Below are 14,939 nucleotides of genomic sequence, written 5' to 3' on the forward strand. Positions count from 1 at the left end.
ATATCCATAACCAAAAGAATGAAAGAGGACCCCCACCTTGCACCCTATACAAAAATTAACTCAAAGTGGATCAGAGACCTCAATATAAGAGACAGTACCATAAAACACCTAGAGGATAATGTAAAGAAACATCTTCGAGACCTAGTATTAGGAGGTTGCTTCTTAGACCTTACATTCAAAGCACAAGCAACGAAAGAAAAAAAGAGATAAATGGGAACTCCTCAAAATTAAAAGCTTCAGTACATCAAAGGAATTTGTTGAAAAGGTGAAGAGGCAGGTAACACAATGGGAGAAAATATTTGGAAACCATGTATCTGATAAGAGACTGATATCTTGCATATATAAAGAAATCCTACAACTCAATGACAATAGTACAAACAGCCCAATTATAAAATGGGCAAAAGATATGAAAAGACATTTCCCCAAGGAGGAAATACAAATGGCTAAAAAACACATGAGAAAATGTTCATCTTCACCAGCTATTAGGGATATACAAATCAAGACCACAATGAGATATCATCTCACACCAATAAAAATGGCTGCCATTAAACAAATGCCAGAGAGGATGTGGAGAAATTGGAACTCTTATTTATTGCTGGTGGGACTGGATAATGGTACAGCCACTCTGGAAAAGTTTGGCAGTTCCTCAGAAAACTAGATATCAAGTTACCCTATGATCCAGCAATTTCACTTCTTGGTATACACCCAGAAGATCTGAAAGCAGTGACACAAACAGATATTTGCACACCGATGTTCATAGTGGCATCATTCACAATCGCCAAGAGATGGAAACAATGCAAACGTCCTTCAACAGATGAGTGGATAAACAAAATGTTGTATGTACATATGATGGAATACTATGCAGCAGTAAGAAGGAACGAGGTCGTGAAACAAGTGACAACATGGATGAACCTTGAAGACATAATGCCGAGTGAAATAAGCCAGACACAAAAGGAGAGATACTGTATGCTATCACTAATGTGAACTCCATGAAAAATGTAAAATAAGTGTCTTATAATGTAGAATATAAAGGACCTAGAGATAGACAGAATTTAGTGTAGGGGAATGATAATCTAATATGTACAGATATGATAATGAAGGTGAACTTAATGGTATGGGAATGATCAGATGTGACTATGGTTTGTTAATGGGATTATAAGCATCAATGACACATTGAAGGCGAACATGTTCATAAATGGTTGTTAAAAAGCATGTAACCCACAGAGTAGCACCACAAACCTAAATGTTAGCATGATAAACTCAGAAGGTATGATACTGGTGTAGAGGGTTAACAACAGAGTGGTATATGCAAAACTACCCATTACAGATTAAAGACTATATTTAATAGGAATATCTTACCAACACTACACTAATACCAGGGATGAAAAATCAGCAGCTGATAAGAGCTCTGGGAGATATTATGTTATGATAATTGTTTAAAGTTGAGAGTGATGATGATTGTACAACTAAGTGAAGATAATGTAAGAAACTGACCATTTACCTTGGGATAGAATATATATTAAGTGAATTAGGAACCCACTACTTAATAAATCAAGCCTTGACTAGCGGCTTGCTCTTGTGAAACTTGGGGTTGTAAATGGGAGGCTGAGCCCTCCTATGATTATGCCTAAGAGGCACCTCCAGGGAACCTCTTTTGTTGCTCAGATGTTGGCCTTTCTCTCTCTAAGTCCAACTTGGCAAATAAATTCATTAACCTCCCCCACACAAGGGACATGAATCCCAGGGAAATGAATCTCCCTGGCAATGGGGGATATGCTCCCAGGAATGAGCCTGGCCCTGGCAGTGAGGAATTGAAAATGCATACTTGACCAAAAGGGTGAAAAAACAAAGGTAACAAGCTGAGTTCACAGTGACTGAGAGATCCCAAATAGAGTCAAGAGGCCATCCTGGGGGTTTCTCTTATGCAAGCTCCAGCTAGACATCCCAAGTGGCCACACTATGCCATGCCCTTACCAAAAGTAGTCCCCAAATATCTACATCCCTACCTGAGATTCTATAAAAGATTCACTCACTAAGTTTTATCTCTCAGAAACTTAAATCCACCAGAGTGTTCCTATGCCAAACAAGTCCTAAAACCCAGAGGCAACAACCTCTTTAAGAACAACAATCAGATGTGGCCCCCTTCCCCATACTGTTGACACCCCCTTTCAATATGAAAAAATTAGGGTGCTCACAGCCTAGACACCCCTGAAGATGGAGAAAAGATTAAGTGAGAGGAAGGGGTAGCAAGAAACAAGATAAGGTTTAACAAAGGTCTATGAATACTGAAACTTTATGTAAATATATATATATATATATTTTTAGATGCTGGGGTGTTGGAATAGCTGGAAGGAGGTAAGTGACATGGTGGAAATGTACCCTTTGAAATTTGCTCTATAGCTACTCATTGAATTGTGCTTTGAAAGTCTTCACCTTTCTGTATATACCCTATATTGCATAATAAGGAAAGAACTGAAACTGTGGAACTGTAACCCATAACAGTTTTTGAAATTACCTATATAACTGTTTGTTGAGCTGTAGATCAAAAGTTAACACCTTTCTGTATGTATATTTTACAATAATGGAAATAGCTGAAGTTGTGGAACTGTGACCCATGACATTCTTTGAAGTTTGTTCTCTAACTACTTGTTAAATAATACCTTGAAAGTTATCACTGTTATGTATATATGTTAAAGTTCACAATTTTTAAAAATGCATTTTAAAAAAAGCTAAAGAAATAGAGTATATATTCAGGAGTTAGAAGTGAAGGGACCATGACATTGCTTTAAATAGATACCTTGAGGCAGTCCGCTATTTCTTATCTCTGGTTCATTTACTTGAATTGTGTCATCTTCAAGGTAGAAGTAGATTTTATAGTGTCTTATTCTATACCTTTCTTGATTCTTATCAGGCACCTCATCTTCCATATAAGCATCAAAAGATAATACCTGTTGGAATCATAATTAGATACTAAGAAATGAAAAAAAATTAAGCAAACAAAAATTAGGAAAGCTACAACACGTATACTTTTTTTATGTAAAGAAAAAAGTTAAGTGGATTTTTGCAAAACATTTTACACATCAGCTATGAGAATGGATATATAATCTAGGTTACAGTATACAGTGATTATTTTACACTTTCATCACCATCTGGTTAGAATAAATAAATGATATTCAAGCAACAAATCCATTATTTAGCTCTACCATAAAGTAAACTAGAATCTGTCTTTGGAATTTCACAGTGGGATTCTGTATGTATGTATTATAGAGACAAAATGTTCTTTCTCACAAGATGAATATAAGTTTTGTCATTTTATTTCCATTAAAAATAACACAAAGCTTTACCTTGGTTCTGGGATAAAATTATCCTGACTTCTGGTCCTTCTGATTGCTTGCCTTGAGGCCATTCAAAGAGGCAGATCTGAAATTCTTCCAATATACTGGAGATCCTGCCTTATACTTCTTCAGGAACCTCAAAGAACCTAGCTCAATGCTAGACCTAGTCTCATCTTACATTGGGGGTGGTTCAGGGAAGGAAGAGAAGTGGATTCTAAAGCAGGGTAAAAATTAGAGATAGGCAAAAAAAAAAAAAAGACCTTTGAAAATTCCTCAACTGCTTTGGAAAACTGCCTCTCACTAAGTACTTTGCAGTCTGTTTTTCTCCCATGTTGAAGCAAATGACTGCCTCTTCAGTTGAAGACCAGTGAAGTAATTGCTTTATATATTTAGGGGCCATGTTATATTAACAATATATACCCTTACTCACTAGAATAACTCTCAACATTGCGATCTGCTCACTCACAAAGAATGACATAGGAATTGAGGACAATTGAGGGAACAGTAGATTCGGGTTACCATTTCAAGCTTGACCTGGGGCACAGTTTCTTTGAGAGCTCCATTTAATCTTCCCTTTGCCCCTTGCTTTTGATCAATTGCTATAATTGAAGTTGCAAAAGTTAAGTGTGCATATGACGCAAGTGCAGGGAGGGGCTATTCAACATGAACAACATGATATTCATGAGTGAGTCTGTTAGATATCATCTACCCTCTAGGGGTGGTCATTTACTTTAGTTAGGAATATACACTACAGAAGTGTTTAACAAACTTCTAACAAAAGCCCATGCCTCAGAGGTGGCTAACAGAATACCTCAGTAGTAGTATCTCTGATCAACACAAGAAGCTTTGTTAATTACCACAAGGGATGTCAGAAATTAGTTTGTTAGTGAAATGATTGCATTCCAAATGCACGGATCACTTACAAATACTGACCAGGCACTGTCCTTATATGAACAGGCTATAAGAATCTGGTGAACCCAGGGATCTATATCCCTCAAAATGGCACCTTAGGCTTGATTCCAAAATGATTCTGTGTCCACTGCTTTCTTGGGTTGATTCTTGTGGCCTGATTCCAATTAGCCAAGTCCCACTGCTAAAATGTCATGTTTTGAGAGAACATTGCACGTAAGATGACGTTGGACACTGAACTGTATACATTAAAATAGTGAATTTTATATTATGTGAAATATCCTGCAATAAAAAAATATATATAAGTAGGGAAGGAGGGAGATACTGTCGGAACGCCTACAAGTACAGAGAGCTGAGACTTTATCAACCTTTCAGTACAGGCAGTATTCAAACTAAGACTTTTTTCTTTCTTTGAAAATGGGTAGGAAAGTGTGAAGACAATATTCACAGCTGTCACCCATCTCTAAAGCTACAGATAGAAATCTGTGACTGACCCAACTAGCATAGGTCAGTTGACAATTGTCATGTATGTAATCAAGAAATATTTCTTAATCAAGTGAAGTGTTAAAAGAAAAGAAAGGTACATACAACCTACTCTCAAAGGCTTAGAAAATAAATCATAGATAAATAGATGATAGAGAGAGATAGATGGATGGATGATGATAGATAGATGGATAGATAGGTAGAACGATACAGCAACCGTGGGAAAATGTCAAAAGTTGGTGGACCTGCGTATCTGTGTAGTGGGGATGTGTTGGAGTTCTCTGTATGAGTTTTGTATTGTTTCTGCAACTGTTCTGTTAAGTTTGACATTATTTTGAAATGAGAAGTTAAAAAAAGAAAGAAAAAAAAAAAAAGAGAGAGAAGAAAGGACCCCGAATGAATGGAAATAAAGAGAAAAGAAAAGGCACTATTTACAGCAGGGCTCCAATATTTCCAGAAGCAGGATAGACTGATAGTTCACATTCTGGTCCACTGGGAATAAAGGGCTGCCTAACTCCAGCTGGAAAGCTATAGAGCAAGTCAGAGAGTGGTAGAGATAGAAAAGATAGAAAAAGAAGAGCGAGAGGAAATTGCAAATGCAGTAAAGTACAATGCTAGGGAAAAGACACCAAAGAGGTTAAAGGTGATTTCACATAGATAAAGGACATAATTTCGATGGAACTTGATGAATCAGAAAATTCACAGAAAAGGAACTAAAATAAGAAATGTTAGAAATGAAAATTTATAGAAGCCTAATTATTATACAAGGGGTTATGATTTATGATAAGTCAAACTGATACTAGATAAATAAGGTCATAGAGAATACAACAGGCTGTAATTTTCCGGAAAATTGAACATAAATGTCTTTTGGTGACGTGTGCACTCCCCAGTTTCCCACAGGCCTCTGCAGGCCTACTGTATGATGCCAGGTGACCTGCCTGATTCCTGAGCCAGTTAGATTTTTGATCCTAGCCTAAGGACTTAAAATCTGAAATCAATTAGCTTTAAATAATAGGTGCATGATATTTCCTCATTATAGAGGGAAAAAATTATTTTTAATTTAATGTTTAATTTTAATTTTTATATACACAATACAAAATTTCCCACTTTAACCACTTTCAGCTGTACAATTCAGGGGTATTAATTACATTCACGATGTCATGCTACCATCACCACCATCCATTACCAAAACATTTGCATTGCCCCAAAGAGAAATTCTACACCCATTAAGAAATTTTTAAAATATTAATATTTCTGAAATCAGGATCTTACAAGCCACAGAAAGTGGAAGCAGCCAGGAGTGTGTTGCAGCCAGGAGTGTGTTTCGTTAGGCAAGTAAAGCGACTGCAGGGTGCAAATTTAGCCTAGTGGGGAAGGAGTTAATCCTATTTTCATGTCAACTGAATCATTTGTTTTGTACTGCATATCCTCAAACAGCTGCATTTTAACATTACTTTGTATCCCTAAATTTTCACTTGAAATGTTTTCAAAATGATTATGGTCTAAAGTAGCATTGACACAAAAGTAATTGTAAGTAGAAGGTTGTCTGTCACAGGCCAGGCGATGAAAATGTAAGGCAAAGGCAAAAGCCAAAGCCAAATCTCTCAGAATAAATCACAGAATTTTTAAGGATGGGGAGGTTGGTGTGACCAACGCATGAGTCATAAAGACTATTACTCAGGAACTAAACATCTAAGTGTCAAAAACTTAAAGCGTTTTGAAAATGCTTTGGCACTAGATAAAGGTGGTGATTGCACAACATTGTGAATAAACTAAATGCCACTGAACGGTTCACACTGAAATGGTTAATTTTATGCTATGTGAGTTTTACCTCGATTAAAAAAAGAAAACAACTTAGAGCTGAATTTCAAAAGAAACTGTTTAAACTCCAGAACTACACAATCCCATTGTTTTAAGTTTAATTAAGTAGGAAAGAGAGATGAAATACCAATAATCTTCAATAAGGCTCAACATATTATAAAGAGGTTAACATCATAAGCCTCAGTTAAAAACGTTTAGGCTCTACAATATACAAAAGGCTCAGACTTAAATTGTGAGGTACTAAAGAAGAAAGTATGTAATGGTAAGGATAGATACATGCAATTATAGATTAGTTAGTAGACAATAAAAATGTATGTACATTTAATGCAGTGTTTACTCTTCTTGAAAAGCTGTTATTAAATCAACGATTCCTTTCATGATTAATGATGTCTTAGAATCAAAGAAATAAGCTAAAACAAATTTTGTATTGCATACCGAGGATGCCTCCTTTATATGTGACAATGGCTTATTTATAGCAATTGATCTTATGCTTTCAACAAAGAAATTTTAATAAATTCAAAAAGCAGAAATTATACAAGTTATGCTAATCACAAAGTAATAAAACCAGAAGTTTATAATGTAACTTTAAGCAAACATTGTCATTCCTATTCATTACTGTGCCAAAAATAAATTTTAAAATACAAAAAATAAGTATACACTAAATAAAATTTAAAACAGTACCAACCAACAGGATGCAGGCAAATCTGTAATCACGGGTAAATTAACGGACTTAAATTATTGCATAAGAGAATTTAGAGTCTGAGAGTAGGGGGGAGGAGAGGACAAATGTGCTAACAGCAAATCTCAGCCTTGATTGCACATTAGGAACTTATATACATAGCAAGGCCAGGTCCAATCCTAAATAAGTTAAATCAAAATCTTGAGTGGGTGGAGGGCATTAGTATTTTTAAAAAACTCTCCAGGTAACTGAAATACAGCCAGAGTTGACAACCAGTGAGCAGTGGATTTGACAAAAAATTTTGAAAACACAAAAAATTGTGGAAAGGAAAACAAAAAGAAAGCAAAAAGGATAAATGCACAAATAGATTAATTTGAAAGGAGAAAAACTGGAATAAAGAAATCCAAGAGCCTTTCAATAAATAACATAGATAAGATTCTAGCAAAGCTAAAAAAAAAAAAAGAATATAAATTAAATTAAAAATGAGAGTGCATGACAGAAACTTGATAGATTATAAAGGAAAACTATGCAAAACTGTATGAAAAGAAATTTGAAAATTGCAATAAGTGATTTTCTGTAAAGATTGTGAATGGTCAAAACAAAACGGATAAACCAATAACCGAGAAAGAAGTGAAAAATTAGCAAAGAATTGCCCCAACAAAAGCTAATGAATTCTTTCCAGGAAAAGAAAATTCTCATATTACATAACTTTCCCAGGATGCAAAAAAAAAAGATGGAAATCTAAGAAGATTCCAAGCCTGGTAGAGATACCATTAAAAAATAATAATGATAAGCTGTAGAGCCATAGTTCTCATCCTGGCTGCACATTAGAATCACCTAAGGAGCTTTTTAAGCTCCTGCTGCTACTGCTACGGCCACACCCCAGACCAATTAATTCAGAATCTCTCAGGGTGGGGCCCAGGCATCAGTGATTTTTAAAGCTCCCAGGTGATTACAATGTGCAAACCAAAGTTGAGAACTACTGCAACAAAGTAATTTCACTATTTAAAATTTATAGAGGAAAGATCCTAACCAAAATACAAGCAAACAGAATTTAATAGTCCACAGCAGTGATAATCCACCTACATAAAAAGCAGCATTTTCCTCACAGATGCAAAGATGTTTCCAAATTAGTAAAGAACAGCAAATATATATGTCCTTTCCTACTGCATATATTTTAAAATAGGAATACAAGGATAATTCCTTAACAAGATAAAAAGCATCTGCTTTAAAACGAAAGCCCAAACATCCAGCATTACACTTAAAGTATATGTCCACTCCAATCAGGAACAGTATAATAATGCCCCTACCATCATCATTATTTAATATTGTTTTCAGATGTTCTGGACAATGTAAAAAGTTATGAAGTAAAAATATTGACAAGAAATAAACAAAAGTATCATTATGGGAAGATAAGATAACAGCATACACAAAGGCTGAAAAACAAAGGATAAATAAAAAATTTCAGGATAATCACAAGCTAAATAAAAAATATTCTTATGTACTAGCAACCTGGAAAATACAGTGGGGAGAAAAAAGCATGTTCACAATAGAATAAAAAATTACAGAACATTTTTAAAATAATTGTAATAAAAATTGTGTGACCCAGATAAAAATCCAAAAATATTTATTGGATCTAGAAGACCCTGCCTAAAAGAATAGGTACAGTATATTCTGGATGAGTAGCCTAAAATAATATATGTCAAATGGATATTTTAACAGTGTTTTGGAGGGACTTGAAAAAATAATTCTAGATCCACCCAATAAAATAAACAGGTCAATCTATTAGAGATAACTATGAAAATTAAGAACAAGGAAGGAGACTTAACTCTCCCAGATTTGTATCTTCTTAAAATGTTTCAATTATTAAATAGTGCAACACTGAGTAAAAAGAGACATACTAGTTTGTGGAAATGGATCGGCAGTCTGGAAACCAACTCCATTAAATACAGGATTTTAGCACAGGAAGAAGGACGAGTCTGCCATCAATAAGAGAAGAAAGTACTAACTTGGAAAAGTATCAATGTATATCCTCACGTAAAATAAATTATGACCCAAAACAAATACTAGATGGATCACCAAGTTAAATATAACAAATCAACCCCTTTCACCACTACCACCAACCTCCCCCCAAAAAAGTTATAACTTCAATATACTGAAATTTTATTTAAACAACAATAATAAGTATGTTTTTAGGATATATAACAAAAGTTTAATTTATTTATTTTATTGAAATTTTGGCAAATTAGTTTTTAAAAGACACGAAGAGAAAAATGAGAAAAGAGCAGACCCAAAATTCACAAGACAGGATCAACCAATAAAAGAAAAATGTTTGAGCTAAGAAATCATCAGGTAAGGGCAAAATAAAATAATTGCAAGGCATCAGGTTTTGTTTGTTTGTTTGTTTCTCCTACTACATTAAAGGGGTGGGTATGAGGGGACATTTAACCCTGCAATGGGCCTGGCAAGATTATTCATCACAGATGGGTTTTTTTTTTTTTTTTTTCTGTTTGTGTCTCTTTGCTTCTGTCTTTTTTTTTTATCATCATTTTATTGAGATATATTCACATACCACGCAGTCATACAAAACAAATTGTACTTTCGATTGTTTACACTACCATTACATAGTTGTACATTCATCCCTTAAATCAATCCCTGACACCTTCATTAGCACACACACAAAAATAACAAGAATAATAATTAGAGTGAAAAAGAGCAATTGAAGTAAAAAAGAACACTGGGTACCTTTGTCTGTTGGTTTCCTTCCCCTACTTTTCTACACATCCATCCATAAACTAGACAAAGTGGAGTTTGGTCCTTATGGCTTTCCCAATCCCATTGTCACCCCTCATAAGCTACATTTTTATACAACTGTCTTCGAGATTCATGGGTTCTGGGTTGTAGTTTGATAGTTTCAGGTATCCACCACCAGCTACCCCAATTCTTTAGAACCTAAAAAGGGTTGTCTAAAGTGTGCGTAAGAGTGCCCACCAGAGTGATCTCTCGGCTCGTTTTGGAATCTCTCTGCCACTGAAGCTTATTTCATTTCCTTTCACATCCCCCTTTTGGTCAAGAAGATGTTCTCCGTCCCACGATGCCGGGTCTACATTCCTCCCCGGGAGTCATATTCCACGTTGCCAGGGAGATTCACTCCCCTGGGTGTCTGATCCCACGTAGCGGGGAGGGCAGTGATTTCACCTTTCAAGTTGGCTTAGCCAGAGAGAGAGGGCCACATCTGAGCAACAAAGAGGCATTCAGGAGGAGACTCTTAGGCACAAATATAGGGAGGCCTAGCCTCTCCTTTGCAGCAACCGTCTTCCCAAGGGTAAAACTTATGGTAGAGGGCTCAACCCATCAAACCACCAGTCCCCTATGTCTGTGGTCACGTTAGCAACCATGGAGGTGGGGTAGGCGAATACCCCAGCATTCTCCACAGGCTCCTCAAGGGGGCACTACATCTTTTTTTTTTTTCCTTGTTTTTCTTTTTTTTTTTTTTTTTTAAATTTCCCTTCTTTTTTAAATCAACTGTATGAAAAAAAAAGTTGAAAAGAAAACAAACATACAATAAAAGAACATTTCAAAGAGACCATAACAAGGGAGTAAGAAAAAGACAACTAACCTAAGATAACTGCTTAACTTCCAACATGTTCCTACTTTACCCCAAGAAAGTTACATAATATAGCAACATTTCTGTGAACTTGTTCCTACTATATCCATCAGAAATTAACAGACCATAGTCATTTCTGGGCATCCCCAGAACGTTAAATAGCTTATCTGTTCTTCTTGGATTATTGTTCCCCCTTCCTTAAATGCTCTCTACTGCTAGTTCCCCTACATTCTACATTATAAACCATTTGTTTTACATTTTTCAAAGTTCACATTAGTGGTAGCATATAATATTTCTCTTTTTGTGCCTGGCTTATTTCGCTCAACATTATGTCTTCAAGGTTCATCCATGTTGTCATATGTTTCACCAGATCGTTCCTTCTTACTGCCGCGTAGTATTCCATCATGTGTATATACCACATTTTATTTATCCACTCATCTGTTGAAGGACATTTGGGTTGTTTCCATCTCTTGGCAATTGTGAATAATGCTGCTATGAACATTGGCGTGCAGATATCTGTTCGTGTCACTGCTTCCGATCTTCCGGGTATATACCGAGAAGTGCAATCGCTGGATCGAATGGTAGCTCTATATCTAGTTTTCTAAGGAACTGCCAGACTGACTTCCAGAGTGGCTGAACCATTATACAGTCCCACCAACAATGAATAAGAGTTCCAATTTCTCCACATCCCCTCCAGCATTTGTAGTTTCCTGTTTGTTTAATGGCAGCCATTCTAACCGGTGTTAGATGGTATCTCATTGTGGTCTTAATTTGGATCTCTCTAATAGCTAGTGAAGCTGAACATTTTTTCATGTGTTTCTTGGCCATTTGTATTTCCTCTTCAGAGAACTGTCTTTTCATATCTTTTGCCCATTTTATAATTGGGCTGTCTGTACTATTGTCATTGAGTTGTAGGATTTCTTTGTATATGCAAGATATCAGTCTTTTGTCAGATACATGGTTTCCAAAAATTTTTTCCCATTGAGTTGGCTGCCTCTTTACCTTTTTGAGAAATTCCTTTGAGGTGCAGAAACTTCTAAGCTTGAGGAGTTCCCATTTATCTATTTTCTCTTTTGTTACTTGTGCTTTGGGTGTAAAGTCTAGGAAGTGGCCGCCTAATACAAGGTCTTGAAGATGTTTTCCTACATTATCTTCTAGGAGTTTTATGGTACTTTCTTTTATATTGAGATCTTTGGTCCATTTTGAGTTAATTTTTGTGTAGGGGGTGAGGTAGGGGTCCTCTTTCATTCTTTTGGATATGGATATCCAACTCTCCCAGCCCCATTTGTTGAAAAGACCATTATGGCTCAGTTCAGTGACTTTGGGGGCCTTATCAAAGATCAGTCGCCCATAGATCTGAGGGTCTATCTCTGAATTCTCAATTCGATTCCATTGATCTATATGTCTATCTTTGTGCCAGTACCATGCTGTTTTGGCAACTGTGGCTTTATAATAAGCTTCAAAGTCAGGGAGTGTAAGTCCTCCCACTTCGTTTTTCTTTTTTAGAGTGTCTTTGGCAATTCGAGGCATCTTCCCTTTCCAAATAAATTTGATAACTAGCTTTTCCAAGTCTGCAAAGTAGGTTGTTGGAATTTTGATTGGGATTGCATTGAATCTGTAGATGAGTTTGGGTAGAATTGACATCTTAATGACATTTAGCCTTCCTATCCATGAACATGGAATATTTTTCCATCTTTTAAGGTCCCCTTCTATTTCTTTTAGTAGAGTTATGTAGTTTTCTTTGTATAGGTCTTTTACATCTTTGGTTAAGTTTATTCCTAGGTACTTGATTTGTTAGTTGCTATTGAAAATGGTATCTTTTTCTTGAGTGTCTCTTCAGTTTGTTCATTTCTAGCATATAGAAACATTACTGACTTATGTGCATTAATCTTGTATCCCGCTACATTGCTAAATTTGTTTATTAGCTCTAGTAGGTGTATCGTTGATTTCTCAGGGTTTTCTAGATATAAGATCATATCATCTGCAAACAATGACAGTTTTACTTCTTCTTTTCCAATTTGGATGCCTTTTATTTCTTTGTCTTGCCGGATTGCCCTGGCTAGCACTTCCAGCACAATGTTGAATAACAGTGGTGACAGCGGGCATCCTTGTCTTGTTCCTGATCTTAGAGGGAAGGCTTTCAGTCTCTCACCATTGAGTACTATGCTGGCTGTGGGTTTTTCATATATGCTCTTTATCATGTTGAGGAAGTTTCCTTCAATTCCTACCTTTTGAAGTGTTTTTATCAAAAAGGGATGTTGGATTTTGTCAAATGCTTTTTCAGCATCTATTGAGATGATCAATTGATTTTTCCCTTTCGAGTATTTAATGTGTTGTAATACATTGATTGTTTTTCTTATGTTGAACCATCCTTGCATGCCTGGAATGAACCCCACTTGGTCATGGTGTATGATTTTTTTAATGTGTCTTTGGATTCGATTTGCAAGTATTTTGTTGAGGATTTTTGCATCTATATTCATTAGGGAGATTGGCCGGTAGTTTTCCTTTTTTGTAGCATCTTTGCCTGGTTTTGGTATTAGATTGATGTTAGCTTCATAAAATGAGTTAGGTTGTGTTCCATTTTTTTCAATGTTTTGAAAGAGTTTGAGTAAGATTGGTGTCAGTTCTTTCTGGAAAGTTTGGTAGAATTCCCCTGTGAAGCCATCTGGCCCTGGGCATTTATTTGTGGGAAGATTTCTGATGACTGATTGGATCTCTTTGCTTGTGATGGGTTGGTTGAGGTCTTCTATTTCTTCTCTGGTCAGTCTAGGTTGTTCATATGTTTCCAGGAAATTGTCCATTTCCTCTACATTATCTAGTTTGTTGCCATACAGTTGTTCATAGTATCCTCTTATAATTTTTTTAATTTCTTCAGGATCTGCAGTTATGTCACCTTTTTCATTCATTATTTTGTTTATATGGGTCTTCTCTCTTTTTGATTTTGTCAGTCTAGCTAGGGGCTTGTCAATCTTGTTGATCTTCTCAAAGAACCAACTTTTGGTGATATTTATCCTCTCTATTGTTTTTTTGTTCTCTATGTCATTTATTTCTGCTTTAATCCTTGTTATTTCTTTTCTTCTACTTGGTTTAGGATTGGTTTGCTGTTCATTTTCTAGCTTCTTCAGTTGATCCATTAGTTCTTTGATTTTGGCTCTTTCTTCCTTTTTAATATATGCGTTTAGTGCTATAAATTTCCCCTTAGCACTGCTTTTGCTGCATCCCATAGGTTTTGGTATGTTGTGTTCTCATTTTCATTCGTCTCTATATATTTAGCAATTTCTCTTGCTATTTCTTCTTTAACCCACTGATTGTTTAGGAGTGTGTTGTTTAACCTCCAGGTATTTGTGAATTTTCTAAGTCTCTGATGGTTATTGACTTCTAATTGTATTCCATTGTGGTCAGAGAATGTGCTTTGAATAATTTCAATCTTTTTAAATTTATTGAGGCTTGTTTTATGTCCCAGCATATGATCTATTCTGGAGAAAGTTCCGTGAGCACTAGAAAAGTATGTGTATCCTGGTGATTTGGGATGTAATGTCCTGTATATGTCTGTTAAATCTAATTCATTTATCAGATTGTTTAGGTTTTCAATTTCCTTATTGGTCTTCTGTCTGGTTGATCTATCTATAGGAGAGAGTGATGTGTTGAAGTCTCCCACAATTATTGTGGAAACATCAATTGCTTCCTTTAGTTTTGCCAGTGTTTCTCTCATGTATTTTGTGGCACCTTGACTGGGTGCATAGACATTTACGATTGTTATTTCTTCTTGCTGAATTGCCCCTTTTATTCGTATGTAGTGGCCTTCTTTGTCTCTCAAAACATCCCTGCATTTGAAGTCTATTTTATCTGAGATTAATATTGCTACACCTGCTTTCTTTTGGCTGTAGCTGGCATGAAATATTTTTTTCCATCCTTTCACTTTCAGTTTCTTTGTGTCCCTGTGTCTAAGATGAGTCTCTTGTATGCAACATATTGATGGTTCATTTTTTTGGATCCATTTTGCGAATCTATATCTTTTAATTGGGGAGTTTAACCCATTTACATTCAACGTTAAAACCGTGAAGGCATTTCTTGAATCGGCCATCTTATCCTTTGATTTATGTTT

General features: G+C 35.8%; 1 protein-coding gene across 3 annotated transcripts in view; it reads right to left on the reverse strand.

The window, feature by feature from the left end:
* EFHC2 (EF-hand domain containing 2) overlaps window positions 1-14,939 on the reverse strand; it is a 343,223-nt gene that overhangs the window by 173,273 nt on the left and 155,011 nt on the right. For all 3 annotated transcript variants that reach the window (XM_037822347.1, XM_037822348.1, XM_037822346.1), the window contains exon 3: window positions 2,798-2,948. In XM_037822347.1, coding sequence (XP_037678275.1) covers window positions 2,798-2,948 — 151 coding nt within the window. The remainder of the gene's footprint in view (window positions 1-2,797; window positions 2,949-14,939) is intronic.

Source organism: Choloepus didactylus, chromosome X, assembly GCF_015220235.1.
Source record: "Choloepus didactylus isolate mChoDid1 chromosome X, mChoDid1.pri, whole genome shotgun sequence".
Classification (NCBI taxonomy): Eukaryota; Metazoa; Chordata; class Mammalia; order Pilosa; family Megalonychidae; genus Choloepus; species Choloepus didactylus.